Here is a 25246-nt window from a genome sequence, read left to right on the forward strand (position 1 = left end):
ATGCTGCGGCACTGTGAAGCCACGAGAGGAACATCAACTGGGTCTGGGAATGAAAGTGGAGTTGGCAGCTCCATGAGCGAGGGTTCGTCCCATGAACGAAGTGAGGGTGGCAGCTCCATGAGCGAGGGTTCGTCCCATGAACGAAGTGAGGGTGGCAGCTCCATGAGCGAGGGTTCGTCCCATGAACGAAGTGAGGGTGGCAGCTCCATGAGCGGGGGTTCGTCCCATGAACGAAGTGAGGGTGGCAGCTCCATGAGCGGGGGTTCGTCCCATGAACGAAGTGAGGGTGGCAGCTCCATGAGCGAGGGTTCGTCCCATGAACGAAGTGAGGGTGGCAGCTCCATGAGCGGGGGTTCGTCCCATGAACGAAGTGAGGGTGGCAGCTCCATGAGCGAGGGTTCGTCCCATGAACGAAGTGAGGGTGGCAGCTCCATGAGCGGGGGTTCGTCCCATGAACGAAGTGAGGGTGGCAGCTCCATGAGCGGGGGTTCGTCCCATGAACGAAGTGGGGGTGGCAGCTCCATGAGCGAGGGTTCGTCCCATGAACGAAGTGAGGGTGGCAGCTCCATGAGCGGGGGTTCGTCCCATGAACGAAGTGAGGGTGGCAGCTCCATGAGCGAGGGTTCGTCCCATGAACGAAGTGAGGGTGGCAGCTCCATGAGCGGGGGTTCGTCCCATGAACGAAGTGAGGGTGGCAGCTCCATGAGCGGGGGTTCGTCCCATGAACGAAGTGGGGGTGGCAGCTCCATGAGCGAGGGTTCGTCCCATGAACGAAGTGAGGGTGGCAGCTCCATGAGCGGGGGTTCGTCCCATGAACGAAGTGAGGGTGGCAGCTCCATGAGCGAGGGTTCGTCCCATGAACGAAGTGAGGGTGGCAGCTCCATGAGCGAGGGTTCGTCCCATGAACGAAGTGAGGGTGGCAGCTCCATGAGCGGGGGTTCGTCCCATGAACGAAGTGAGGGTGGCAGCTCCATGAGCGGGGGTTCGTCCCATGAACGAAGTGAGGGTGGCAGCTCCATGAGCGAGGGTTCGTCCCATGAACGAAGTGAGGGTGGCAGCTCCATGAGCGAGGGTTCGTCCCATGAACGAAGTGAGGGTGGCAGCTCCATGAGCGAGGGTTCGTCCCATGAACGAAGTGAGGGTGGCAGCTCCATGAGCGAGGGTTCGTCCCATGAACGAAGTGAGGGTGGAAGCTCCATGAGCGAGGGTTCGTCCCATGAACGAAGTGAGGGTGGCAGCTCCATGAGCGAGGGTTCGTCCCATGAACGAAGTGAGGGTGGCAGCTCCATGAGCGAGGGTTCGTCCCATGAGCGAAGTGAGGGTGGCAGCTCCATGAGCGAGGGTTCGTCCCATGAACGAAGTGAGGGTGGCAGCTCCATGAGCGAGGGTTCGTCCCATGAACGAAGTGAGGGTGGCAGCTGTAGGCATAAAGGTGTGTCGATGTCATTCTACTTCTGGGAATTTGTACTTTTGCGGTAGTTTATTGATTGTGATGCTGTTTTTTTATTTTTTACATTTGTCTCTCTACGCACTCTCTTAATATAAGTTTTTTGGCGGTATTGCACCTGCTTTTTTTTTTTTTTAACGTTTGTCCATTCTTTAAATTATGAAGACGATTTTTGGTGTAATTAAATGCCTTCTCTGCTGGAGACCAGCACAGCGGTGCTTTATTTTGTACGTTTTGTTTTTTTTAGGAGTAAAGGGGTCTGCTGGCTGTTTCCGTCTGATTTTTTTGATTTTTGAGGTATTTTGTACCACGCCGACGGATGCCGATGGAAATAATATGGAATTGATCAGTAGAGGAACGAATGGAGTGTCACGGTGTAATATAAACGGTGCGTGGACACAGTGGGCTTAATCGGCTGAAACAAATAGAGACATGTTTCTGCTGGCAAACTTGACACAGAAGCGTGGGATGCCTCTCTGTGATCCTTTGCGATAAGATTTGTTTTCCCTTCTTTTTTTTTTTTGGTTATTTCGTGAAAATTTTGTAAAAGGACGGGTTCTGATGGTTGAGAAATAAATGTTCCGCGATTTTTGAGTTTTGTGGCTGCGGTGCACTCCCGAGTTGGGCCTGTTCTTATTTTTTCTTTGTCTTACGCCCGTGCTGTGTTGGTGTTTCTCTTCGGTTGCCTGATTCTTCTCGTTTTCTTTTCTTTTCTTTTTCTTTGCGCACCTACATGCACACGTGGCCCCACGCAGACGATATTTATGACGTGACGATGCACCTGGATGGCCCCTTCTTATTCCCTGCTGGCCTTTGCGTGTCGCTGCTGCTGTGTCCGAACTAGGAGGAGGAAGGACACACGGATAGTACGGTGTGCTTCTTTTTCCCTCTGGGTGTAGGGTACCGCGTGTGTCCGTTTGGAGTGAGGCGCCGCATCCCACTGAGGGCGGGACAGCAGTAAATTTTGTCACCGCGTCGTGGATGGGTGGGGAATCGCTTCCGCGTGCGGCTCTTTGGGTGTTTGCTTGCTCCGTGTGCGATATTTGTTTGCTGCGGGCTGTGGCCGTATCCAGTTGGCTGTGGGATTGAACTGGAGGCGGTGGCGGTGTGTCTCTTTTTGTCGCCCATTGTGGGTGAGTGCGGGCGGCGCGCGCGTGTGTTGTGTGGAGGACCAAATCTCCTCACGCGCGGTCAGGCAGCACTGCGATGGTGTGTGTTTGTGTTAGGGCTGGTGTGGGCGATGGTCCTCCGTGCTGTTCCTTCCGGATTTTCTCGTGCCCCGCTCTCTGCGTGGGTGCTCTGCTCCCACTGAATTGTCTGATGTATTGCCGTTTTTGTTGTCTTTCTGCCGCTGCTGCCTTCTCTACCTCTTGAACACAGACACGTTAGGAAAGAAGGAAAGCAAGCGCTAAACGCTACTGCGAAATTCGAAGGCTCTGAAAGGACCAGCAGCACACACACCGCCCACACACATATATGCTCTCACGTGTTGCTGCGGTGAAGGCACCCCGCACACACAACCGTCGCCGCGTGACCGGATTTGGCGGAAGGAGGAGGGAAGGAAGAGAGAGTGAGCCGCATAGGCCCAACATGTCGCGGCGTGTGTTTACTTCCGCGGTGCTGCTCCTCCTCCTTTTCGTGATGATGTGCTGCGGTGGAGCTGCGACCGCTGTTGTGGAGAGTAATGCTGATGCTTCAAATTCTGGGTCGGCAGTGACGGGTGACATTACTGCAGAGGGGAGCACTTCAGGGGGTTTTGAGGAGCTGCAACGGGTCGATCTATTTGCGCCGCAGACGACGCAGGTGCAGCCGAAGACGGGGACTGACTCAGGTCGGAGGGATTCATTTGTTTCACCCTCTCTCGTCAGTGCTGGTGGAGTAATTGCTGCTTTTGCCGAAGGTCACATGAATGCCAAAAAACCCCATACCGAATCAACTAAGCCGTCTTCTGATGTTGTTGCGGGGTACATCGACTCTGCGTGGGAATGGCCCACTGTTGTTGATGAGGTCAATAAAGAAACATGGCGGGCACACACCGTGCTTGGTAAAGCGGAGGGAGAGGGTAGCTTGGATGTTGTGCGCCACCCCACAACAGCCATGAAGGGCAATAAGGTGTTTCTTCTTGTGGGAAGCACTGCCTTGTCCTATGTAAATGGGAGTTGGAAAGAGGGCAGCTTGGAACTAAAACTGGTTGTTGGTGAGGTCACGAAGCCTTCGGGCGGCGAGCCAAGTGGATGGATCGAATGGGGCGACCCCAAACCACTTCCGAAACTGATCTCTTCTGCTTCTCACAAAGGTAACTTGACGGATTATATTGCTTCTGGTGGCTCAGGTATTCTGATGGAGGATGGCACCATTGTGTTTTCTCTGATGGCGGTGAATAAAGAAAATGAAGTTGAAGTTTACTCCATGATTATTTACTCGAAGAACAACGGCAGTACCTGGTCGCTCTCTAAGGGCATTTCCCCTGCGAAATGCGGTGCACCCCGCATCACCGAGTGGGAGGGATCACTTCTCATGATTGTTGATTGCGAGAACGACCAGAGGGTGTACGAGTCGTGTGACGTGGGGACAAAGTGGACGGAGGCTGTCGGGACGCTTCCAGGCGTGTGGGTCAACTCACAATCGGAAGACTATCCGGAAGGAGGCTTGCATGTGGATGCTCTCATCACCGCGACCATTGGGAAAAGGAAGGTCATGCTGTACACACAGAGAGGGTACGCCATCGAGGGGGAAACGGAAAACGCCAATCCGCTCTACCTTTGGGTGACGGACAACAACCGCTCGTTTTTTGTTGGACCGGTTGGCATGGGCAATGCTGGGGAGAAGGAGGTCGCCAGCACCCTGCTGTACTCGGATGGCAAGTTGCATCTTTTACAACGGAGGGGCAACGGTGAACACAGTGTCGTTTCACTTTCCCGCCTGACGGAGGAACTGAAGGAAATCGAGTCCGTCCTCAGTACTTGGGCGCAAAAGGACGTTTTCTTTTCCAGCTTGTCTATACCCACGGCGGGTCTGGTGGCAGTTTTTTCAAACGCATCGGCCAACAACGAAACATGGAACGACGAGTACCTTTGCCTGAATGCAACGGTGACGAACGCAAAGAAGGTCAAAGATGGGTTTCAGTTGACGGAGCCTAACTCCGGGGTACTATGGTTTGTGAATACTCGGGATGATAATGTGCGCCATGTATCTTTGAGCCACAACTTCACGCTTGTGGCGTCGGTGACTATCGAAGAGGCTCCGACTGCGGACGCTCCTCTACTGACTGCGGTGTTGCTTGACGCTGGGCCCCCGTATATCATGAGACTGTCGTACACCGCGGATAACAAGTGGGAGACGATGCCCAAGGGCGAGACAAAACCAACAACGGAAAGCAGGCCTTGGGTGCCGAAGAAAGAACACCAAGTGGCCCTCATGCTGCAAGGCAATAAGGCCTCTGTGTACATTGATGATCATTCGCTGGGGGAGGAAGAAGCGCCGTTAACAGGTGAGAAGCCACTTGAGCTTTTTGGGTTTTGCTTTGGCGCGTGCGACTTTGATGGTGATAATGATGGTGAAGAGGAGGACAGTCAGAAGGAGGCCAGTCAGAAGGAGATTGGCAAAAAGCCTCGTGTGACGGTGACGAACGTCTTTCTGTACAACCGCCCACTGAATTCCACTGAGATGCGTGCAATCAAGGACAGGATCCCCGTTTCGACGAGAGCTCCAGAACCACAAGTGAAAATTGCTCCCAAACCTGTCGCACCTGCTGCACCTGCGGTGCCTGGCCCAGGGGAACTACCAGCAGCACCGGGGAGGACAACTGTGGGGAGAACCGCCAATACCCAACATGCGCCAGCGGGACGCTTGACTTCTGCTGGAAATGAAGGGACGGCACGAGAAAAGGGTGATGGTGGGGCAAATGGTGATGCTGGTTCCGCGTACGGGAGGGAACTGCTGCCGCTGCTGCTTCTGCTTGGACTGTGGGGCTTTGCGACTGCTTGAGGATTGTGCGGCCTCAGTGTGGGACACTTGCGCTCTCCCTCACACCGACGCACATCCGGTAATGAATTACTCTCCGCAATTCTGTTTTTTTTTTTCTCTCCCCCTTTCTTTGCTTGTTGCCTTGGGGCAACCAATATGAACGTTTTTTTTTTTTTAATGGTTTAATTTGTCTAAATTTTTAATTTTTATTTTTCATCCCCCATCCCTTTCTTTTCTGCTTTTGGGGGCAATCACTATGGACGTTTTTTTCTTTTCTACTCTTCCCTCTTTAATTGTTTTTTCTGCACTCTTCCTGCGAGGGGTGCCGTGTGTTTCCGCCCAACTGCTCCACTCGCACACCCACCGACACGCTCATGACGACGGTCCTGTGCGCCTCGCCTGCTGCACGCATGAGGAGGGACCGCGACGAACGGCGCGCTGAGGGAGCCGTGACGTGTGGGCGTGCGACGAGGGCCTGTGGGGCGGAGCACACATTTCTTCCCTCTTGTTTTGTTTTGTTTGCGGCCAGGGCGGGCAGACACCCGCAGCGCCACACACACAGCCACACCCTGCCGCTTTTAAAAAGGAATTTTTGCTTGCTCTCTTTGACTTTCTCACTGTGTTTTTTTTTGCTGCGCTCACTCTCCCGATGGAGTGACGCGACTCCCGTCATGTCTGCGTGCTTCTCTCAGTCCCCACACATACACGAGTGACTGTGCTCTGCGGGCCGCACTCACGCGCCGATGGGAGGGCTGAGGGGAGCAGCAACACGCAGATGACCCCATGAAATATAAACGATGTGCGGACACACGGAGGGTCGGACGGTTGAAAGACATTTAAATATCTAATTTTTAATGTGCGGGCAAAATATACAGACAGTTTGGTGGGCGCACACAGTAGCCAGTGAATTTTTGTGTGATGGGGTTTTCTTTTCTTTTTTCTTATTTGTGTGTAGCCGTAATAGAGGACGACTTTTTTCAATTTTTTTTTTTTAATTATCTTTTTTATTTTTCTTTTTTTTTCTTTTCTTGTTTTCTTTTTTCTTTCCAGAGCGTGAGGTGTGGAATGAAGATGATTTTTTTTTAAAATTTAATAAATTTTTTATGAATTGCCGCTGCTTTGGTCTGCAGTGCAATATCATGAGTTTGGGCAGTCCTGTTATTTCTGCCATGCACTTCTGCTGTACATTTTTGTTTGTGCGTCCCTTCACATGCTCTGCTCCTGCTTTTACTTCTTTGCCTCGTGTGTCTGCAGGCACACACAACCACATGCACGCACAAGATGCACATTGCAGTGGATTTGGATGCTTCTTTTGTGGCGTGTGCTGGCGGTTGCGGGTGGCTGCTGCTTCCTCCGTGGGCATGAAGCGAGGGGAGGAGAGAGGGAGCGCGCACCGCGAGTCACTCTTCCTGCGGGTGTGATGCGCGCGGTGGGCTGCGACTGCTGTGGAGGGCCGCATCCCTTTGGTGTGCGCTTCTCCGCCGTTGTGCCGTGCGATTGCGCATGTCATTTGTTATGCGCGTGCGTGCTGGGCATGTGCTTCCGGAGCGTTGGGCGGCCACCATCATTCTTTTGCGGCTTGTGTGAGTGGGCACGTGCGGATGAGGGTCAGGGCGCATGGAATGAGGGAATGGCTTGAGGAAAGGGGAATTTGATTTGGAGGGTGTTTGGACCGGATTCATTTGGCTGCGGTGGCCACATGCACGACGGATGTGTTTCCGCATAATGGGGGAGGATGCGACAGGATTTTCCGAAGTGGCCCGTCAATGCAATTTGGGTTTTATAGCACCGAGGCACAGTGGTCTTCCTGCAATGGCTGGTGACAGCCACTAGTGGACCGGTGTATTTATGCTGCTGCTGCTGCTGCTCGAGGAGGCGTAGAAGCGCGATTTGAGGTGAGCGGCGGAGGGGCCACACATCCCGCAGTGATGGTCGTCGTTGGCCCAGCGGGTGCCTCTGAAGGTTTTGTTGGATGCAACGTCCTTATGCCCGTCTCTGGATGGCGACATCCCTGATGCAGCCAACGAACGGGGCTGGGAGCGACGGTGAGACGCAAGCACGTGTGGATGTTTTGAGCGGCCGGCGCACCGCACGCTGAGAGCATGGCACGGTGAGGGCCGGACCCAGAAAAGGGACACCGTGTGGGACGTCAATCTTCACTGCAGCGACCGCCACCGAATTCGGATTTGCTCGCACCTTCCGCGGTCCCTCCTCCTCCCCTCACTTCTGTGCCGAGGACTGTGCCGCGGGATCGAGCAGCGCGATGTTTGGCCGCAGGAGCATGGCTCGAACAAATGATTTGTGGGAGGGGGATGTGCACTGCGACGAGAAGGAAGAAAATGCTGCGAGACGACCACCACGACAAGGCCGAAGTGAAGTTGTGTTTTGTCCACTTGCGCGAGGGCGGCCTGCCACCTGGTCGGTCAGGAGGATTATTATTTTTGCGTCGTTGCGCTTACTTTTTATTCCGCTGCGTTTTCATGCGGACCTGCGAAGGGAGATTTGCAAGAAATTCCTGCAAGGCGTCCGTGCTGTCGTCGGAAAGGCGGATCCCCCTGAAAAACGCTACTTTATAAATTTGTTTTTGGCGGGGAGTTCCTGTCGATTCACTGCGACTTTGTTTTGCGGATTTGATGCGTGTGTTTCCGAGCGGTTCGGTCTGTGCCCCCGGCCCACTCGGATGTGGTGTGCGCGTCGACGTGAAGGTGCCTGCCAGCCGTTTTATTGCCTCCCGCTGTGGCTGCCGCCGCTGCCTTCCTCCCCTCCTGAGGTCCTGCGGCTTCTTGACACGATGTTTTGGAGAAGGCGTTGCCGCTCTTATCGTCCATGGTATTTTGATTCTGGTATCGCGGTCAGGAGACATTGAACGAGAGGGCTTACTGCCCTTTTGTTTTATTTGCCCTCTCTGCCTGACGGCCAGTTCCACACAAGCGTGCTCCTCGGCACCTCAGTTGGTGCTGGCGGGTTGCTCACAGTTGTCGCTGGCAATCGCATGCGCCAACTCTTCTCTGCTCCTTTTCAGTGTCGCATTTTTTTATTGATTGACGGACGCCGTTCTGTCCGGCGTGTCACTTTGATTGGATTGTGTGGGACTGCTCGCCAACGCCATCGGAGAAAGCAGGCCGACTTTTTACGCATTTAATTCCATCTTGCGCGCACGTATTTTTTCACATGTTCTGTTGGGCACTCAAACAGCGAGGAGTCCGGAAATATGCGTGCGTGGGATTCTTCCTGCCATGTGAACTGCGGGCATCACCGAGGGGCTGCCACCTTTACTCCGCAGAGTTGTTGTGTCTCTTTGCGGGGTTGGCAGGTAAATTCCATGCAGCCAGCTACTGCTGGTGTGTCCCCAAATGTTGTCACTCCATGCGAATAATGTGCTTCAGCGAGTGAGGGGATCATTGGGTTTGCGTGCACTCTGATTCTGTTTGCTATTTTGTGCGGGCACGCAACACTTGAGTGGTGGGAAAATGGAGCGGGGCGATGCGTGGCTGCGTCTCGCCCATTGTTCACTGCACGATGGTGTGGTGCACATTGTGGTGCTGACTCTGCGATGTGACTGCGGTCCTCTGCGCGGCAATGGTGGTGGGTGGAGGAGAGTGTTGACCCGCGGCGGGACGGTGGGATCGTGCCTCCTTTTCTCTTTGTTTCTTCCCTTTTGTGAATGTGTGCACTTATTTTTGGTGTCGGTTATGGGGCAAACAGACAGAAAACGTAAATAAAACAAAATAAAAAAGGGCGATGATGTGGCGGTGTTTTTGCCGGTTGCACGCCTCGTGTTGCTGCGGGGGCGGTGGGCCTCGGCTGCTTCAACGACAGGCGTTGCAGTGCGGCTGCATGGCGCACCGACCGCCCTGCCATGCGAGTGCCACGCCCAACGCCATTGGGACTGCGGGAGGAAACAGCCGCGAGTGTCCTTTGGAGCCAGCGGCACCTGCATGCCGCAGTTGGGCGGTGCGAGTGGGATGCTTCACCGCACGGGTGTTGTGATGGCACCTCGCAGCGGCTCTTGTGATGGTTCCGACGCTGCAGCTCGACATGCGGTGGAGAGTAAAGTGTGACCGCAGTGGACCATGAGCAGCACCAACATGAGGCTGAGTGATTTCCTTTGGAATTATGTTGGCGGCAGGGCGGCTGTTGGTGAAAGACTACAATGTGACGATGGAGTTGTTTGTTCAGGAGCCGGATGATTACGTACAAGACCAGCGGCCTCTTGAAGAAATTCTTAACTTAACTGCGCACCAAGCGCTGGAGGCCATTACTAAGCCTCTTCACGAAGGTGTGCACTCTCTCGGGCAACGTAGGGACTATGAAACAAAAGCATACGATCACTCCTCTTGCAAGAAGAACACCAAACGGGGTACTCACGCAGGTACCGACAGAAGCGAGGCGGGAGGCAGAGGAAAGGCTAAGACGAACGCAAGAAATGAAATTTACCATTTCCAGTAATATCGAAGACGTGCTGTTTAAAGGAAGAGTTTGCGTCAATGAAATGAAGCTGAACGACTTTCTTACGAGGGAGCTGGACGGCAGGGGCATTGTGGACACCAATCGGGATGTCATGCTGGAGGAGTTTTTCAGGGACCCCACGAGGTATATCCGTGATAAAGGAGCATTGAACGAGATACAGGCATCAGGTCATTATTTGGGTATGAAGCGAGCTGTAAAGGGTGAAGTGATCTTCGACGAGGATATACGCAGGCTATGCGATAAGGGTGTCAACAATCTACCGGGGTGGTCATTGGCTGCTGCGGACGTAAAAGCAGCTGTTCATAACTCCACCAAACGTTTCTTGGATGCGGCTGCCGAGGAGGCGAGGAACCCAACGACGACGAGCGCACCGGAGAAACTGGAGGGATTGTACGAGTCTGTGCACAATGCGAGGCGGAGCCATGCGGTGGAACTTCCGGACGGCGATGAGCGAATTAAAACGGGGACTGGAATGGGGGTGCATGAGGGGAAGCCAGAACAGTCATGGTCGTACAGGGAAGTTGGCAACACCCTCGAAAAGGATGACGCTGTGCAGCAATGTGGTTCAGCACCTCCAGTGTTGATGGTGCTTGCCTCGGAGAAGGGATGGCCGTACTCGTGGCATACGATACAGGATCTTCCTAAGGACGTTTTTGTGAACTGTGAGGTGGAGCGAGCGTGGCAGATCGTCAAGGGCGATGTAACCGCGTGGTCCAGCCCTCACGGTGGGACTGACTTTAAGCCTGGGCGGCGTGTGTTGATTGGGACGCCCGGGATCGGGAAGTCGATGGCTGCCGGCTCGTACCTCCTCTACCAGCTGCTGCACTGCGATGCCAAGAAACTCCAAGTGGTAGTCCACTGTTTTGGTGGACGAGATGCGTACGTGTCTGACAAGACCAGCAGGACGGTGACAAGATGCGGCGATGAGGACATGTGCATCTCGGAGTTGAGACGTTTGAGGGGGCATGGGAGGAATGTGTATATTATCTACGATGTGGCAAAGGAGGGAACGCCGCCACCGAGACATTTTGCGCCTTATGATAGATGGGGCATGATTGTGGTGCCTTCCCCAAACGTAGCCAACTATGATGAGTGGGCGAAGCAACTGCAAGCCGCGCGAATCATCATGAATTGCCCCGACGAGGTGGATGTGAAGGCGGTGTGCGCCTGGATGACGCGTGACGAGACTAGAGAGAAACAAGCGGAATGCTGGAAAGAGGCCAAAAAACACATGTATCTTTTGGGACCGATTCCACGTCATGTCTTTGATGAGGAGGCGTTTAATGGACGCTGTGGAGCGGTGGAGTTTGCATTGCAATCGATCAACGAGGTAACTGTGAAAGAGTGCTTTTCACGGGGAGGTGAGTCGCCATGGTGTTCTGAGGATCCGTCCCACAGGCTTGTGAAAGTTGTTCGGGAAATATACGCAGGCGGTGTGACCCTTTTCAACGCACCGCTGTTTGCTTGCCTCGAGGAACGGACATTGGAACGCCTCCCAAGTGTAGCAGAATAAAATAGCTTTTTGAGGCTGATGTTGGCGTCGAAGGATAATATTTTGCCCATATTTTTTGGATGGTTTGCTTTGAAATCGTTCACGGAGAGTGCCTTTGTCAGGGCAATGGCGACGAAGCTCACGGAGTTTGAGCCGCCAACAGGACGTCAAGCAAAGCCCTGCGTCTTGAAGTTGGCCCCTGAATTGCATCCCAAGGGAGATGAGGGTTTGCTGCCGAGTGAATATGAAAAAACGATCCGTAAAATAAAGTACGGGGTGCTGTGCAAACCGTGGGCCACAAACCTTCCGCTGGTGGACGGCTTTTTCTTTGTGGAGTCAAATCCAATGACGCTGGTTGGGCTGCCGATGGCTACGGCGGGTGGGCACCACACCACCGCCAGCACTGTGAGGCCGTTCACTGAGTGCCTGGCGGCGTATTTTAATGGTTGGGAGGAATTATCGCGAGACATGTCGTGGGATATTATGTATACAACACTTAGGCAGCACGCCGATGGATGACTGGAAGAGATGTGATGTCGATAATTCCAATAGTGTGAGCGACGATGAAAGCCGCGGAATAGCGGTGTTTTGGAACGGAAAAGGTGCGCCAGTACAAAGCAGCAATATCATTCGGAGACTTTTAAGAGACGAAGCACTCCGAAGTGAGGAATAATAATAATAACAATAGGAAAATAGATTAGGAAATTGGAAGTGAACGAGACAGCTTGATTTGTGGTAAAAAATATTGTGGGATTTATATATTTTTGGATGCTTGTGTCTGAGCATGCGGTGCGGGTGCACCATCTCCATGCAGCAGCACCGCACACAAATGCCAAAATTTCCAACGCTATCGAACATAACAGTGACAGAAGAAATTAGGGAGGGAAAGGGGTTGTTTGGCTTCTGGTGAAAAGTATTGGGTGATTTTCTTATAGTGTGTTAATTGTGTGTGTGCAAAAGAGGCATGATTGGAGAATTGCAGGGTATTTGGGAATCATTGTGGCTGGCGGTGTCACGGCGTTATTGCATTGTCCATTTTCTTCTATTGTGTTCGAAGGCCCATCACTGACAGAAGCATTTTTAAGGGATGGACGAAGCATAAGTTTTATTGAGGAATCAGTGCGCTCCGTGTGACCGCGTGGGGTGAGACGCCGCGTCATGGGTGAGGATCCGCTTCTGCGTGTGGCTCTTTGGGTGATTGCTCACTTCGTGTGCGTTGTGTTTGCTGCGGGGCTGTGGCCGTATCCCGTTGGCCGTGGGATTGAACTGGAGGCAGTGGCGCTGTGTCTCTTCTCATCTTCCATTTTGGGTAACTGCTTGCGGCGTTTGCGTTTGTTTTGTAGATGCTGTTTTGCGGTGTGTGCACTGCGCGATGGTGTGTCTTCTGTGGGGCGCTGCATCCTCCTCGTGCGCGCACCGACAGCGCCGCGACGATTTGTGTGTGTGTGTGCTTTCCCGCATTTTTGTGCGCCTGGCTGTTGTCTTGTGTTGTGTTCTAATCAGAGGCAGGAATGAAACTGACGTTTCTGTCGGCATGTCTCCCTCCATCCTTCGTTCTAAAAGGTGTGACGGCCGAGGATTTGGATAAAGTGCTCTGTGCACCCCTGTTTTCTTTGGTCATTGCGGCTGCGTGTTCGTCGCACGTGCCGCATCGTCCACTGTTGCTCCCTCATTGTGTTGGGGGAGTCGACGAGCGACGGCTTTGGTGGAGTGGCGCCCCAGTTTGGGGAGGAAGGCACCAACCTCTGCTGAATGCGACAGTCTTTGCCGCAGGCAATCTGGAGGGATGGTGTCGTTGTTGCCACGACCAACTGAGATGGACGAGGGCCGCACTGCGTCTCTTTCCCCTCTCTTCATCATTGCAGTTTTCTGCAGACACACGCACCGCACTGCAGCGGCGGGACCACCATCCGGACGGCTGCGAGCCAATCGGACTTTGCAATTGATTTGGGTTAGGGTTTCCCGTGACTGGGTGCCGCCGCCGTGCTTCTTCATCCCTTCCTTCTGTGTGTAATGCCGTCTGCGCGTATGGTGCCGCTGTGTGTTGTGCAATGCTGACCCACGTGAGCGAAAAACGACGCTTTGACTGCTGGCAACCGGCGAATCCTCCACCCCTTTTCCGCGTCACCATTTCATCCTTGGACGCGCTTGATGGCTGGCGGTTGCGACGCCGCCATGCGGGTCTGTCTCGGCTCTTTTGTGTCTTTCACGGCATCGGGACTGCTCTGTGGTAGAAATATTTGGTTGCAAGAGCGGTGCCAATGGTCATGTGGCTTTTTGCTGAAATAGCGCCACTCTGAATGGTGGCTGTGTGGAGCTGCGTGGGCGGTGGGAGGGCGAGGGTGTCACTGGCGTTGTTGCGTCTGTGCTTTTTTGTGTCGGTGGCTGTGCATTGGCGGTGACTGTCTGTGGCCGGATGCTTCTACGTGCCAATTTCTTTATTTGCTGTTGTCTCTGCCTTCCTTTCCTCCGATCAAGCAGTTAGAGATACTTTGGCTTGGCCAGCACAACTATCGTTTCAGGGTGTTAGGAATTACTTGCAGTATTAGGATTAGTAGCAGTGGGATAACGATCTGGCGGACCTGTTTATCTGGATTCGCCATCTGTAGAAGGGATTTTGCTAGGCAGGAGGTGCGGTCGACGGTGCGAGTGTGACACACCACGAGAGCTCTGTTGGTACCTGTTTGGGTCGGTGGATGCGGTCTGCGGTGGGTGCGTGTCCGCGCAGCCGGCACCGTGTGCGGCGCAGGGCCATTGCGGCTGCGCTTTTGGCGCTGCTTGTGGCGTTGGCGCTGGTTGCTGCGGCGGCGTGGATGCCCGCGGTGCATGCGGTGGTGTTGCGACTGCGGGGCGGCACGGTGGACAGAGCCATCACGGTTGGCCGCGCCGTGGACACGGTGATGATGGACGGCGTGTCCATCACGAACGGCGTGGCTGTGGTGCTCGACGTGCCGGCGATGCTTCCCGGTGCGCTGCACATCGAACTGAGGAAATGCGTGTGCGACGGCGGTGCGCAGATCTACGTGCGGGGCTACAGCGGCGAGCCGGCGAGTGACCGGAGCCTGGTGGTGAGCGTGAGCGGGCTGTCCGGGAGCTATTGCTCGCTTGTGTTTGTGCACAACCTGCCGGCACACACGAACGTGACGGTCCGTGACTCGAAGATTGTGACGGCGGGGCCGATGCGCTACTCGCAGCTGAGCGGGCTGACGGATGCGGTGGCGTCGCCGTTTGTGCTGCACGCGACGTCGCTGCTGCAGTCGCAGCTGCGTGTGAGCAACACTGTGCTGAGGTCGACGGAGGCGGGCGGGTCGGCGGTGTACGTTGGCGGCGACGTGGACCTGCTGTCGAGCGCGGTGTTGCTTGACGGCGTGTTGCTGGAGGCGTCGGGCGGTCCGACCGCGTCCGCGATGCGTGTGGCGTTCTCGTCGCGTCTCAGTCTGCGGGGCCACTCGGTGTTCTCCGTGACAAACGTGTCGGTTGTGAGCAGCGGCGGCGGCCTTGTGCTTGGCGAGCGCCTCGCGGTGTTTGATTCGGTGCTGCGCTTCGTGGGCGTCGAGGGGTCTGTCACGTCCTCGCTGGTGCGCTGCGACGGTGGGACGGTCAGTGGCGGCGGGTGGCTGGAGCTGCACGACGTGTGGGCGGTGGGCGAGGCGTCGTCTGTGGCATCGCTGTCGGGTGTGACGCTGAGCGGCGGTGCCGTGTCGATTGCGCGCTGCGCTGCCACTGGCGCGACGCTTGTCTCCGGACCGACGATCACGAGCGGCGCCGTGTCGGTGCAGTGCAACCGTGCCGGCGGCCGGGTGCTGCGGAGCAGCGGCGACTACCGCATGGCCGGCCTGCTCTCCGTGAGCGTGGTGCCGTGCGATGGCTGCGCGGCAGCGCTGGCGTGCTTCGATGCGCTGACGGCTTCGTTCTCCGACTGTGCATGCAGCTGCCTTGCCGGCGGCGTGGGCGAGGCGTGCCTGCCGTTCGACGTGCCGCCTGCGAGGGCCGGCGGTGGTGGCGGTGCGCAGGGCTGCGTGAGTGGCGTGACGCTGACGGAGTCGGTGACGGTTGGCGGCGGGCGGGCGACGGCGTGCTTCGACTCGGTGGTGTTCGGTGGACCGATCACTATGGCGGTGGACCTGCGCTCGATGGACGCGTTTGCTGACGCGCTGAACGTGACGCTGCGCCACTGCGTGCTTGAGGGCGGTGCGCAGCTGCTGATTGGTGGCCTCAGCGAGAGCACGGCGCACCTGATGCCCCACGCCCTCGTCAACATAACGAATGTGACGTCGCTGGAGGGCACGATCGTGCTGCATGGCGCGATGCCGCTGCACTCGAGTGTGCTGCTGGCGAACTCAACGCTGCGCGCGACGGTTGGCGGGTCGCAGTACGTGACGACGACCCGTGGCTACGAGGGATTGAGGTATGGCCCCGCGCTTGTCCTGGACGGCGTCCGGCTGCTGTCGACGCGCTTTGTCATGACGCGGTCGACGCTGTTTTGTGGCGGGGAATCGTGCGCTGCTATCCTCTTGGAGCGCGGCCTCGGCGTGAACCTGTCCAGCGTCTTCTACATGGACAACTGCGTTATTAGGTCGCGGACGCACGTAATGTACGCCCTTGCGTCGGACCTGCGTGTGAGCGGCGGCTCCGTGTTCTCCATACAGAACAGCTCGTGGATTGCACCGAGCACCGAATATTACAAAGGCGCGTGTGTGTTCAAGGATGTTGCGGTGACTGGCGGCAGCGCGCTGCAGATTGTGTCCAGCACTTTCCGTCTCGGCTTCGCCATGCTCATTGCAAACACGCTGACTGTGACTGGCGGCAGCTGGCTGGTGCACCGCAACAACGAGTTCCGCACCGCCTACGTTGTGTACATAGTCAAGGAAAGCAGCGTGGCGTTCCGCGATCGGAGTGTGTGGTCAATAATTTACAACGACTTCACGTACGGCTCCTATTCGTCAACCATTGCGCATATGACAAGCAAATGGTCACCACCATCCGACGCGCGCCCGATCATCTGCGGCGTGTGCAACGAGGCAATGGGCTCTCCTGTGACGGATTACCAAGAAGAGCTCAATATTGGGACGCCCGTGACGGCACTGGACTGTGGTGCGTGCACCGTGGAGGCCGTGTGCTTTGCAGCGAGGACGAGCAGCATCAGCGGCTGTGAGTGTGTGTGTGCTGCTGGCGGCTACGGTGACACGTGCCTGCCGGCTGCGGTTCCGGACGGTCTTGGGCCGCTCCCGCTCCCTGACGCGAAGGACACGGAGGTCCGCTGCGTGCACGGTGGCAGCATCAGCTCCGTGGACGATCCTGATCCCGGTGTGCGTGGTCTGTGCTTTGTCAACGTGACCTTCACTGCCGCGATTCTGCTGGACCTGTCACATTTCGACGCGCCAGAACAGACACTCAACATCACGCTGCTGCAGTGCGTCCTCATGGACCTGTCGATCAAGGGGAGTGGTGCGCGTGTGCACGTGAACGTAACTTCTTCGATGCTGGATTCTGGTGCATTGGAGTTTGAGAGTGATTTTGGCGTGAGCTCCCAGATACTGGTGGTGGGCAGTACGCTTGTGACGACGTCGAGCCACGCCGTTGCCTTTTTGGATTTTGTTTTTGGTGCGAACTCGACGCTGCTGCTGCTTGAAAACAACGTTGAGGGGAATGATTGCGCAGTCTATTTCGCCGATGACCTTGTTGTTGATGGTGGCGGGATCATCGTGAAGGGAAATACGCTGAGTACGATGGAGACTAACGGTATGGGATCATCTGTTTATGTATACGTTGTTGACATGAAGAACGGCGGCTACTTTGACGTCGAGAACAACACGATGGGAGCTGTTAATGGCATTTATTTTTCTGATGAGACCACCGTGAGCTCCGCGGGGCTGCTGAGAGTGGCGGACTGCGACTTTGCTGGCAGCACGAAGGTTTCTAATTCCGCGCTGTTGTACTTGGACGGCTCTTTGATTCTCGAGGGTGGTGCGCAGTGGCGTGTGGAGGGCAACGATGTGAGTGCAGCCTCAGTACTAAGTATGACGTACTCCCAGAGCACGATTCAGCTGTCGGACCGCGGCACCACTGTGGTGCTTGCACACAACCGTCAGGTCAACAGGGGCATGGCCTTTTCTAGTTTTGCTCCGTCAACCACGATTTTGGCTTCACCCGCGAAGTTTGTGGTGGGGTGCAACCTGCAGGACGGTGAGGAGGTGTTGTACGACGGTGTGTTTCCGGAGGGCGTGGTGGTGTTTTGGTGTGGCACGTGCAACGATGATGCGGCGTGCTACATGCCCGGGACGGAGTCGGTGGACCGCAGCTCGTGCTCGTGCAGCTGCAAGGACGGATGGCATGGCGCGTCGTGCCTTCCCTTCGAGGTGCCCGACACGGTTGTGCCGCCCGTGGCGGAGAGAGCCGTCGACGGTGACACAAGCTGTGTGGTGAACCAGACGCTGAATAACCTCACGCTGAACATGTGGAAGACGCACCACTGCTACGTGGGCGTGACATTCAGCGGCGTGGGTGCTGTGCTGACGTTTTCCTTTGAAAGTATGCCGCTGCATCTCCCCATCAACATCACGTTCACCGGGTGCACATTCCGTGACGAAGCCGCGATGCGGTTTGTTGGTGGCGCTGAGTCGGCCGAGTCATCCGGAGTCCTGATCCGCGTGAGCCAGACGGTGATGCGGTCCTCCGTTGTTGCTTTTATACGTGCCCTCCCGCAGCACTGCGACATTGCCGTCACGGAGGTTGACGCGGTGCAGTCCCCCGCGGTCTATTTGCCTGACACAGTGAACAACAAGCTGAGCGTTGTGACTCTGCACGACGTTGTGTTGAGTGCATCCTCGCTGTTGGTCAGCAACGTCAAGGCGCATGCAATGAGGTATGATGCGTTTGGTTTGTACTCGACCGGGACGCTGACGCTGGTGGGTGGCAGCTCGCTGTACGCGCGGTACTGCAGCTTCGATGGATACACACACCTGTTTTACTTGAATATCCTTGGTGTCTGCGATCACTCTGTTTTAGCACTGCTCAACAATACGATGGCCTCCGGGAGAAGCCTCCTGTATCAGTGCCTAGACTTCAGCGTGTCGGATCACAGCGTGTTGCGCGTGGTGGGGAACAGCGGTTCTGTGTCCTATGCCGTCTTTGCAGAAGAATTGTGGACCGTTGAGCGGTCAAGCTGGCTGGATTGGCGTGACAACGACGTGGGAGTGGGTGCGATGTTTCAGGAATCCGAATCCGCTTTTTTGAGCATTGACGGCAGCAGCGTGGTGACGCTGTCTGGCTGCAAGATGGGCTCGACGGGGTTGTCGGTGTCCCTTTTATTTCGGGCTGACGCCGGCTACCGGTTCGTTGCTGGGTGCCTGACGATCGCAGGACGGGTGGTGACGACGGCGGAAGAACTGGAGCTGAACGGCATCACCGACGTGACGACGGTTGCCGCTTGCGGGGAGTGCACGAAGGAGGGCGACTGCTTTGCCCCGCTGACGACGGCGGTCATTGACTGCAAGTGCCAGTGCGCTGCTGGAGGGCACGGCGGTGTGTGCGTCCCGGCGCCTGTGCCTGCTGGCCCACCGCCACCGCCCACGCCGCCAGTGCCGCCCACGCCGCCACCGCCGGTTGGTGAGTGCATCAGCGACATGGTGTACCCCGAGGTGGCGCAGGCTGTGGGCAGCGGGCTGTCGTGGCTGTGCTACCGCAACGTGACGTTCAGCGGGGGCGGCATGATTCTGACGGTGCTGATAGGGGCGATGAATGACGACGTGGCGAATGTCACGTTCGATGGATGCACGTGGAGGGACGGCGCCGTGCTGTTGCTTTTGGGCAACGCGTACGCCGCTGTGGGGTCGCTGAACATCGTCGTCACCGGTAACACGTTCCGTGACGCGCTGCTTAGCCCGGAGGGTGTGTTTCCGCCGCACACGAACATCACGGTCAGCGGTAACCACTTTGCGGTCACGAGGCTGATCTCTCGGTCGGGTTTGGTCCTTAGGAGGCCGTCGTGTGTTTCAATGAATGAGCTGGCGATCAGCAACGACTCCGCGGTGGTGCTCAGTGGCAACGTGTTTCATAGCGTGACGGCATCTTCAAACGCCATTCACGTTGTTGAATGTGCGCTGAGGGTGTCGTGGCACTCCGTGTTTGCTGTGGTGGGCAACACTTTTCATATGGCCGGCGCTAACAGTACGCTGATATATCTTGAAGGGCCTAGCCAGTCTTCGTCGTTGAGTGTACTGAACAACTCTGCCGTGGTGATTCGAGGCAATCTTGTGACGAGTCAGGTGCAGTACGCCATTTTTTTTCGTTGGGCCTTAATTGTGGAGTCTAAATCATCGTTTTTGTTTCAGGGCAACGACATTCAGGGAAGCTCGGTTGTATTTTATTCAAATTTTCTTTCCTACATTTACTACAACTCCTGGCTGCAGTTGAGCGGTAATCTCTGCCGTGAATCCCCATTGGATGCTTTCGCCGTCCTGAGAGCTATGTTGAGTCCTCGTGACTCCACGGTGTCTGTGTCCGGCAACCAATTCGTGTCCAGCGCGGGCACGCCGACAGTTCTGTGGATACCTGCAGCTCCCAGAGAACTCACAAACGGAGCGATTGTGGCTGCGTGCAACACTGTGAACGGCGAGGAGAGAGTGAAATACATTATTCCGTCCGTGTACAACGCCACCATTTTGACCTGCGGCGATCCATGCGCCTTTGCGGCGTCGTGCTTCCCCGCGTACACGACGACGGTCTCGAGTGATGGCTGCGCCTGCACGTGTACTGAGGGCGGCTACGGCGATGCATGCCTGCCCGTTGCTGTTCCCGAGCCACCGAGCACGGACGGCGCCGACTTGTGCGTGCGGGACGTGCGTGTGGATGTGGAGGTGGGCGCCGGTTTCGGGACGTCGGTGGTGTGCTACGTTGGTGTGACCTTTGCGGCGGACGTCGTGGTGGACGTGGAGTCGATGTCAGGGGGCGTGCGCAACGTGACGCTGGCGAACTGCACGTTTGTGGGTAGAGCGAGCCTGTACGTTGTCGGGTGTCGTTCCGATCCGCCTGCTGGCGAGCGCGTCGATGTGTTGATCAGCGGGCTTGAGTCGCGCTCCGGCGGCGGCGTGGTGGTGGCGAACCGATTTCCGCCGGGCTCGCGCGTCACTGTGGTGGACTCGGTGCTGATTGCGGAGAAGCGCGTTGCGTACCGCGGCGCCTACGACCTTGGCGATGCGTCCGCGTGCCTCGTGGTGCACAGCGTGGATCTGACGGGGAGCGTGCTGACCATTGCGCGCACGCATGTGGCGGCTGTGTTCCGCGGCGCTGTTGGCGTGTTGGTGGTTGGCGGCGTGGCGCTGTCGTCGCGCGGTGCGCTGTACGTGGACGGGCTGTTGGTGCAGACGGCTCTGGGGCTGTGCGTGTCTGTGGAGGGCGGCATTGCGGCCAGTGGCGGCTCTGTGGTGGCGTTTGTTGACAGCGACTTTCTGCTGTGCAAGCACGCGGTGTCTGTGCGTGGGGCTGTGAGCGTGTCGGGCTCCGCAGTGGCGTTTATGCGGAACGAATTCTTGTTGACGGAGGACTACGCGGTGGCGTTTTATTCGACGGTGAGGCTGGCCGACGGGTCGATGCTGCTGGCGAAGGGCAACGTGCACGACGGCGTCTCGAGGGAGATGCTCCACGCCGCTGGCGCTGTGACCGCTGCTGGGAGCACGCTGAGCTTTGTGCGCAACCGAGCGCTGCTTCCACGGATGCTGTCGCTGAGCCTGTTGCTTGCGGCTGGGGCGCATTTGAGGGTGGCGTGCAACGGCGCTGGTGGACGTGTCCTGTCGACGGCGGAGGAGTACGCAGCGGCTGGTTTTGGCGACGCTGGGAGCATCGACGTTGCTGGGTGCGACGCCTGCGACTGGGACACGCACTGCTACGCTCCCGGGACGGCGTCTGCAAGGATGGAGAACGGTGTGTGCGTGTGCGTGTGCGGCAGCGGCGGGCACGGCGAGGCGTGCGTGCCTGTGGGAGCTCCCGCGCTGCCGCCCGCTGCGGGCACTGCGCTGAGTGTGTTTGTCCGCGAGGGCGTGGCGGTGCAGTCGGTGTTCGTTGTGCCTGCCGGTGCGAGCGAGGTGACGCTGCGCCACTTTGTGCTGGACGGCGTGAGTCCTGTGCTCTACGTGCCGTGGATGGCGCGGGACGGCGTGCGGATCGTTGTGCAGAACGTGTCGCTGCTGAACGGTGCCGTGCTGTACGTGATGGGCGGTAGATCGTTGCGCGGTGCGGGAGCGGAGGGGAGCGACGAGGGCGGGCCGGTGGAGCTGTCCGTGTGCGATGTGGAGGCGCTGAACGGTGCGCTTGTTCTGACCGGGACGTATCCCGCAGGGTCTGTGCTGACGGTGACGGACTCCCTGCTGGTTGCCGCGAGGCCGACGCCGCTTGTGTATCTTCCCGGCTCGCAGTCCTCGCCGTACGCACCGGTGCTTGTGCTGTCGGGCCTGCGGCTCGTGCGGTCCGTGCTGGTTGTGTCCGGCGTTGCCCTCGTGACCGTGGTGACAGGTGGGCGGACGGTGGTGGTGGACGGCGTCGTGCTGGAGCTCGTCGGTGGCGGTGTCGCGCTGGACGCGGCTGTGTTCGGTGGCGAATATGCGTTGTACGCGAGTGCGCGCGTGGTTGCGTCTGGGGGCGCTGTGCTACGCGTGTCGGGGAGCCAGGTGTACGCCGCGCATGGATTGGTGTTTGGCGGCGGGGTGGAGGCCAACGCGTCCGCCGTCGTAGTGAACGACAACGCCGGTGCGCTGACGGATGGCGCGCTGCTGGTGCTGCGGGGGTTGGCGTCGTTTGCGTCCGGGTCGTGGCTGTCGGTGCGCGGCAACAGCATCAGCGGCAGGCTTCTGTCTGTGCCGTCGTACCCGCGCAGTGCGGACCTTGTGCAGAGCACGCTGACGCTCCACGGGAACACTGGCAGCGGGCCCGTCGTGATGGACGGCACCGTAGCTCTTGTGGGCGCCGGCCGAAGATTCGTCGTGGGGTGCCTGACGCTCAACGGGCAGGCGCTGCAGCCGATGGACTACAGGTCCGCCGGCATCATCGGGGAATTCCGCCCCGTGGCGTGTGGCGTGTGCGACGCCGACGTGCGCTGCTTTGCTGCTGCGACGAGGACGATGTCGAGGTCGTGCCGCTGCCGCTGTGCTGATGGCGGGTACGGGCGCGATTGTCTGCCGGTGTACCTGCCGCACGTGGACGGGTGCAACCGCACGCCCGCTATGCCGCTGAGCCACACGGCGACGCTGACGGAGACGCGCAGCCCGACGCCGACATGGACGCCGAGTTTGAGCACGGCTCACTACAGTCCGACGCATTACGGGCCGACGAAGACCCTGCAAGTGACGGAGACGGTGGCACTGCCGCCCACGCGGACCCCGACGGCGTCGGTGAGCAGCACGCTGTGGTGGAGCGACGTGGCGTGCCCGACGCTTGCTGTGACGACGACGACGGCTGGTGGGAGCCTGACGCAGAAGGACATCCGCGGCAGTGGGAGCGCCGTCCCGACGCTGCTGATGGTGGCGCTGCCGCCGCCGTTTCGGTGGGCATGCGACCCGCAGCTTGGCACGCACCTGAGCTTTGTGCCGGTGTCGACGGTGCAGCCGCGCGGGTTCGGTGGTCCGTGGGGAGCGATGCTGAGCAACGCGACGTGGGTGCGCAACGCGACGAATCCGTCCACCGTCCTGGAGCTGGCTGTGCCCGTGCACCGCGGTTACTTTATTGCTGCCGACGAGACGCTAGTCATTCGCTGCGACGCTGCGGCGGTGTTTGGCGGCTGCAAGGGTGTGCTGCTTGGGTCCTTCACGATCAGGCCGAACACGCTGCCCGCCGCTGCCGGCACTCTCTTGGCGATCACTGGCGTTGTTGCGGGTGCGACGGCTGTTGCGGTGGTGGTGACCGGCGGGCTGGGCTCCGTCCTGGAGATGCAGGCGCTCGGCGTGTTCGCGAGGATGTCATGCGCCTCGGCGCAGGAGCGTGCGAGCACCGCTGCGCTGCCGTACTTCCTGTCGGTGTTCGCTGCCCTTGACCCGCTGTGGATGGTGGTGGGCAACGCGCTGCTCGCCGCTGTGTTCGGGTGCGTGCACTGCGGTGCGACGGCGGCCTTCCAGCGGTGGCGCGGCGTGGACGCGGCGAGTGCGTGGGCTGCGATGCGCTTCCCGAGCCTGACGTACGTTGTGGCGCACGCGATGCACCTCGGCATTTTTTTTGGCTCCGTGTTTGCACTGGCAACGCCAGGCGCCCGCGTGCAGCACCGCGTGATCGGTGTCGTTGGCGTGCTGTACGGTGTGGCGTTCCCTGCTGGCGTGTGCTACTTCATTGCCCGCTACACGGGCGCGAGCTTCGAGAGGTACTGGCAGTTTTTTAGGAAGCCGCTGCACGAGCGCCTGCTGTACCCCGTCGGGTATTGGCACCCCGCGGCGCAGCAGCGGATGTACGGCGGCATGCTGACGAACATGAGGGGCAGCCGCGTGTACTGGTGCGTGTTCCAGCTGTCGGTGCTGTGTGTGGTGTGCCTGATTGCGGCTGTGCACCCGCCCGTGGGAGGCTGCCACGTCCAGTACTTCTGCATGGCGGCTGTGCTGCTTGCGGGTGCGGGCGTGGTTGCCTTCATGAACATGATGCGCTCGGCCTTCCTGACAGTGATGCACACTGCGAGCTTTCTGCTCCTTGCGGTGCTGTGCCTGGTCAGCGCGACCAACCACCTTGCGCTGAGCGACGGCGGTGCGAGGGCGTACGTGGCGATCGTGCTGCTGCTGACCACTGTGCTGCTTGCGGTCACTGTGTACAGCGTCGTTGTGTGGTATGCGGAGGACCGCCACTGGCAGGAGCTGCGCGAGCCGCGGCGTGGAGGGCTGGAGGCGCTGCTGCGCGATGACGAGGAGAGCAACGAGGAGATGCAGAAGCTCTACGACATGGCGTTATCATCGTACGCCATAGGCACCACCGCTGCGTCGTCGTACCGACCACCCGCACAGCTGCAGCCCATGTCCGGTGACACCCTCTCAGACGCCCTGAGCCTGTTCGACCGTGCTTCCAGTGCGAGCTGCAGCATTAATTATACTCTTCTGTGACGTGCAACGCGTAGAATTGATAGGTTTGCAGTGCTGGTTGATGGGGGAGGGCGCAGGGCCACGGATATGCTGCGCACCACGGCCATCCATCGCTCACAGCACCGACAGCGCCGCTCTTTATTTTTTTTTGGTTTCTGTTTTTTGCGACTGAGCTTGTGAATTTCTTTCGTTCCATGATGGCTGCGTAGGAGGAGCTTCGGTTCAGTCGCCACTGCACTGTGTCTTTTTTGGCGTTGTTTGAAGTGCCTTTATTTTGTGCTGAAATGTGCGTGTTTTTCTTCCTGCTGCGTAACCGAACTCACCTTGTGCTGTCACACTGTGTGGATGACTCTCTTGCCGTGACTGTCAGTCATTTCTGTGGGTATTCTCCTTTTCTTTCTTTCTTTATTATATGCACCTTCTTTGTTTTTTGTTTGGGGTTCAGCTTCAACTCAATCCAACCACGAGGACAAGGAGAAACAATGCCTGGAAAGCGCAAGAGAGTGCACGGGGATGACAATGCCGAGTGTCAGGCGTCTGCTGTGCCGCAAGGAGATTGCCAGACGAGAGCAAGGCTGGAGTCCGATGACGAGACGGATCAACCCGCTGCGACCCACATAAGAGTGGAGGAAACGCGGCGAACAAAATGGACTCTTGACAATTGGCTGGATAAAGTACTGCTGGAGGAAAAGAAACGCACCATGGAAATGCGGCTGAATGATTTCCTTCGGAATTATTTTGACGGCAGGGGCGTTGAGGAATTCAATGGGTACGTCTATATGGAGGAATTTTTAGGTAGTCCCAATAAGTTCATCCAAGACGAAG

General features: G+C 57.6%; 3 protein-coding genes, 1 non-coding gene and 1 pseudogene across 4 annotated transcripts, besides 6 other annotated features; all 5 read left to right on the forward strand.

Moving 5' to 3' along the window:
• Tc00.1047053508061.10 (uncharacterized protein) lies at positions 1–1479 on the forward strand (the record flags this gene model as incomplete). The annotated part of the gene is made up of 1 exon (XM_809724.1): positions 1–1479. The coding sequence occupies one exon, from the start codon at positions 1–3 to the stop codon at positions 1477–1479; it is 1479 nt and encodes a 492-aa protein (XP_814817.1).
• Positions 1–1861: a sequence feature (heterozygous, non-Esmeraldo-like haplotype).
• Positions 1862–25246: part of a sequence feature (areas not merged during assembly with more than two copies in the genome that could not be assigned to a particular haplotype) that runs on past the window's edge.
• Positions 2138–2170: a microsatellite.
• Tc00.1047053508061.20 (trans-sialidase, putative) lies at positions 2924–5434 on the forward strand (the record flags this gene model as incomplete). Its single annotated transcript, XM_809725.1, has 1 exon — positions 2924–5434. The coding sequence occupies one exon, from the start codon at positions 2924–2926 to the stop codon at positions 5432–5434; it is 2511 nt and encodes an 836-aa protein (XP_814818.1).
• Positions 5577–5627: a sequence feature (AT_rich).
• Positions 6395–6459: a sequence feature (T-rich).
• Positions 6488–6518: a sequence feature (AT_rich).
• Tc00.1047053508061.30 lies at positions 9723–12068 on the forward strand (annotated as a pseudogene).
• Positions 13404–13472, forward strand: Tc00.1047053508061.40. The gene has a single exon (XR_008255500.1). It is a non-coding gene; the product is annotated as a C/D small nucleolar RNA (snoRNA), TB8C3C3 (small nucleolar RNA).
• On the forward strand, positions 14072–24442 carry Tc00.1047053508061.50 (dispersed gene family protein 1 (DGF-1), putative; the record flags this gene model as incomplete). The annotated part of the gene is made up of 1 exon (XM_809726.1): positions 14072–24442. The coding sequence occupies one exon, from the start codon at positions 14072–14074 to the stop codon at positions 24440–24442; it is 10371 nt and encodes a 3456-aa protein (XP_814819.1).

The sequence above is a fragment of the Trypanosoma cruzi genome, genomic scaffold (assembly GCF_000209065.1).
Source record: "Trypanosoma cruzi strain CL Brener 1047053516627 genomic scaffold, whole genome shotgun sequence".
Taxonomy (NCBI): Eukaryota; Euglenozoa; class Kinetoplastea; order Trypanosomatida; family Trypanosomatidae; genus Trypanosoma; species Trypanosoma cruzi.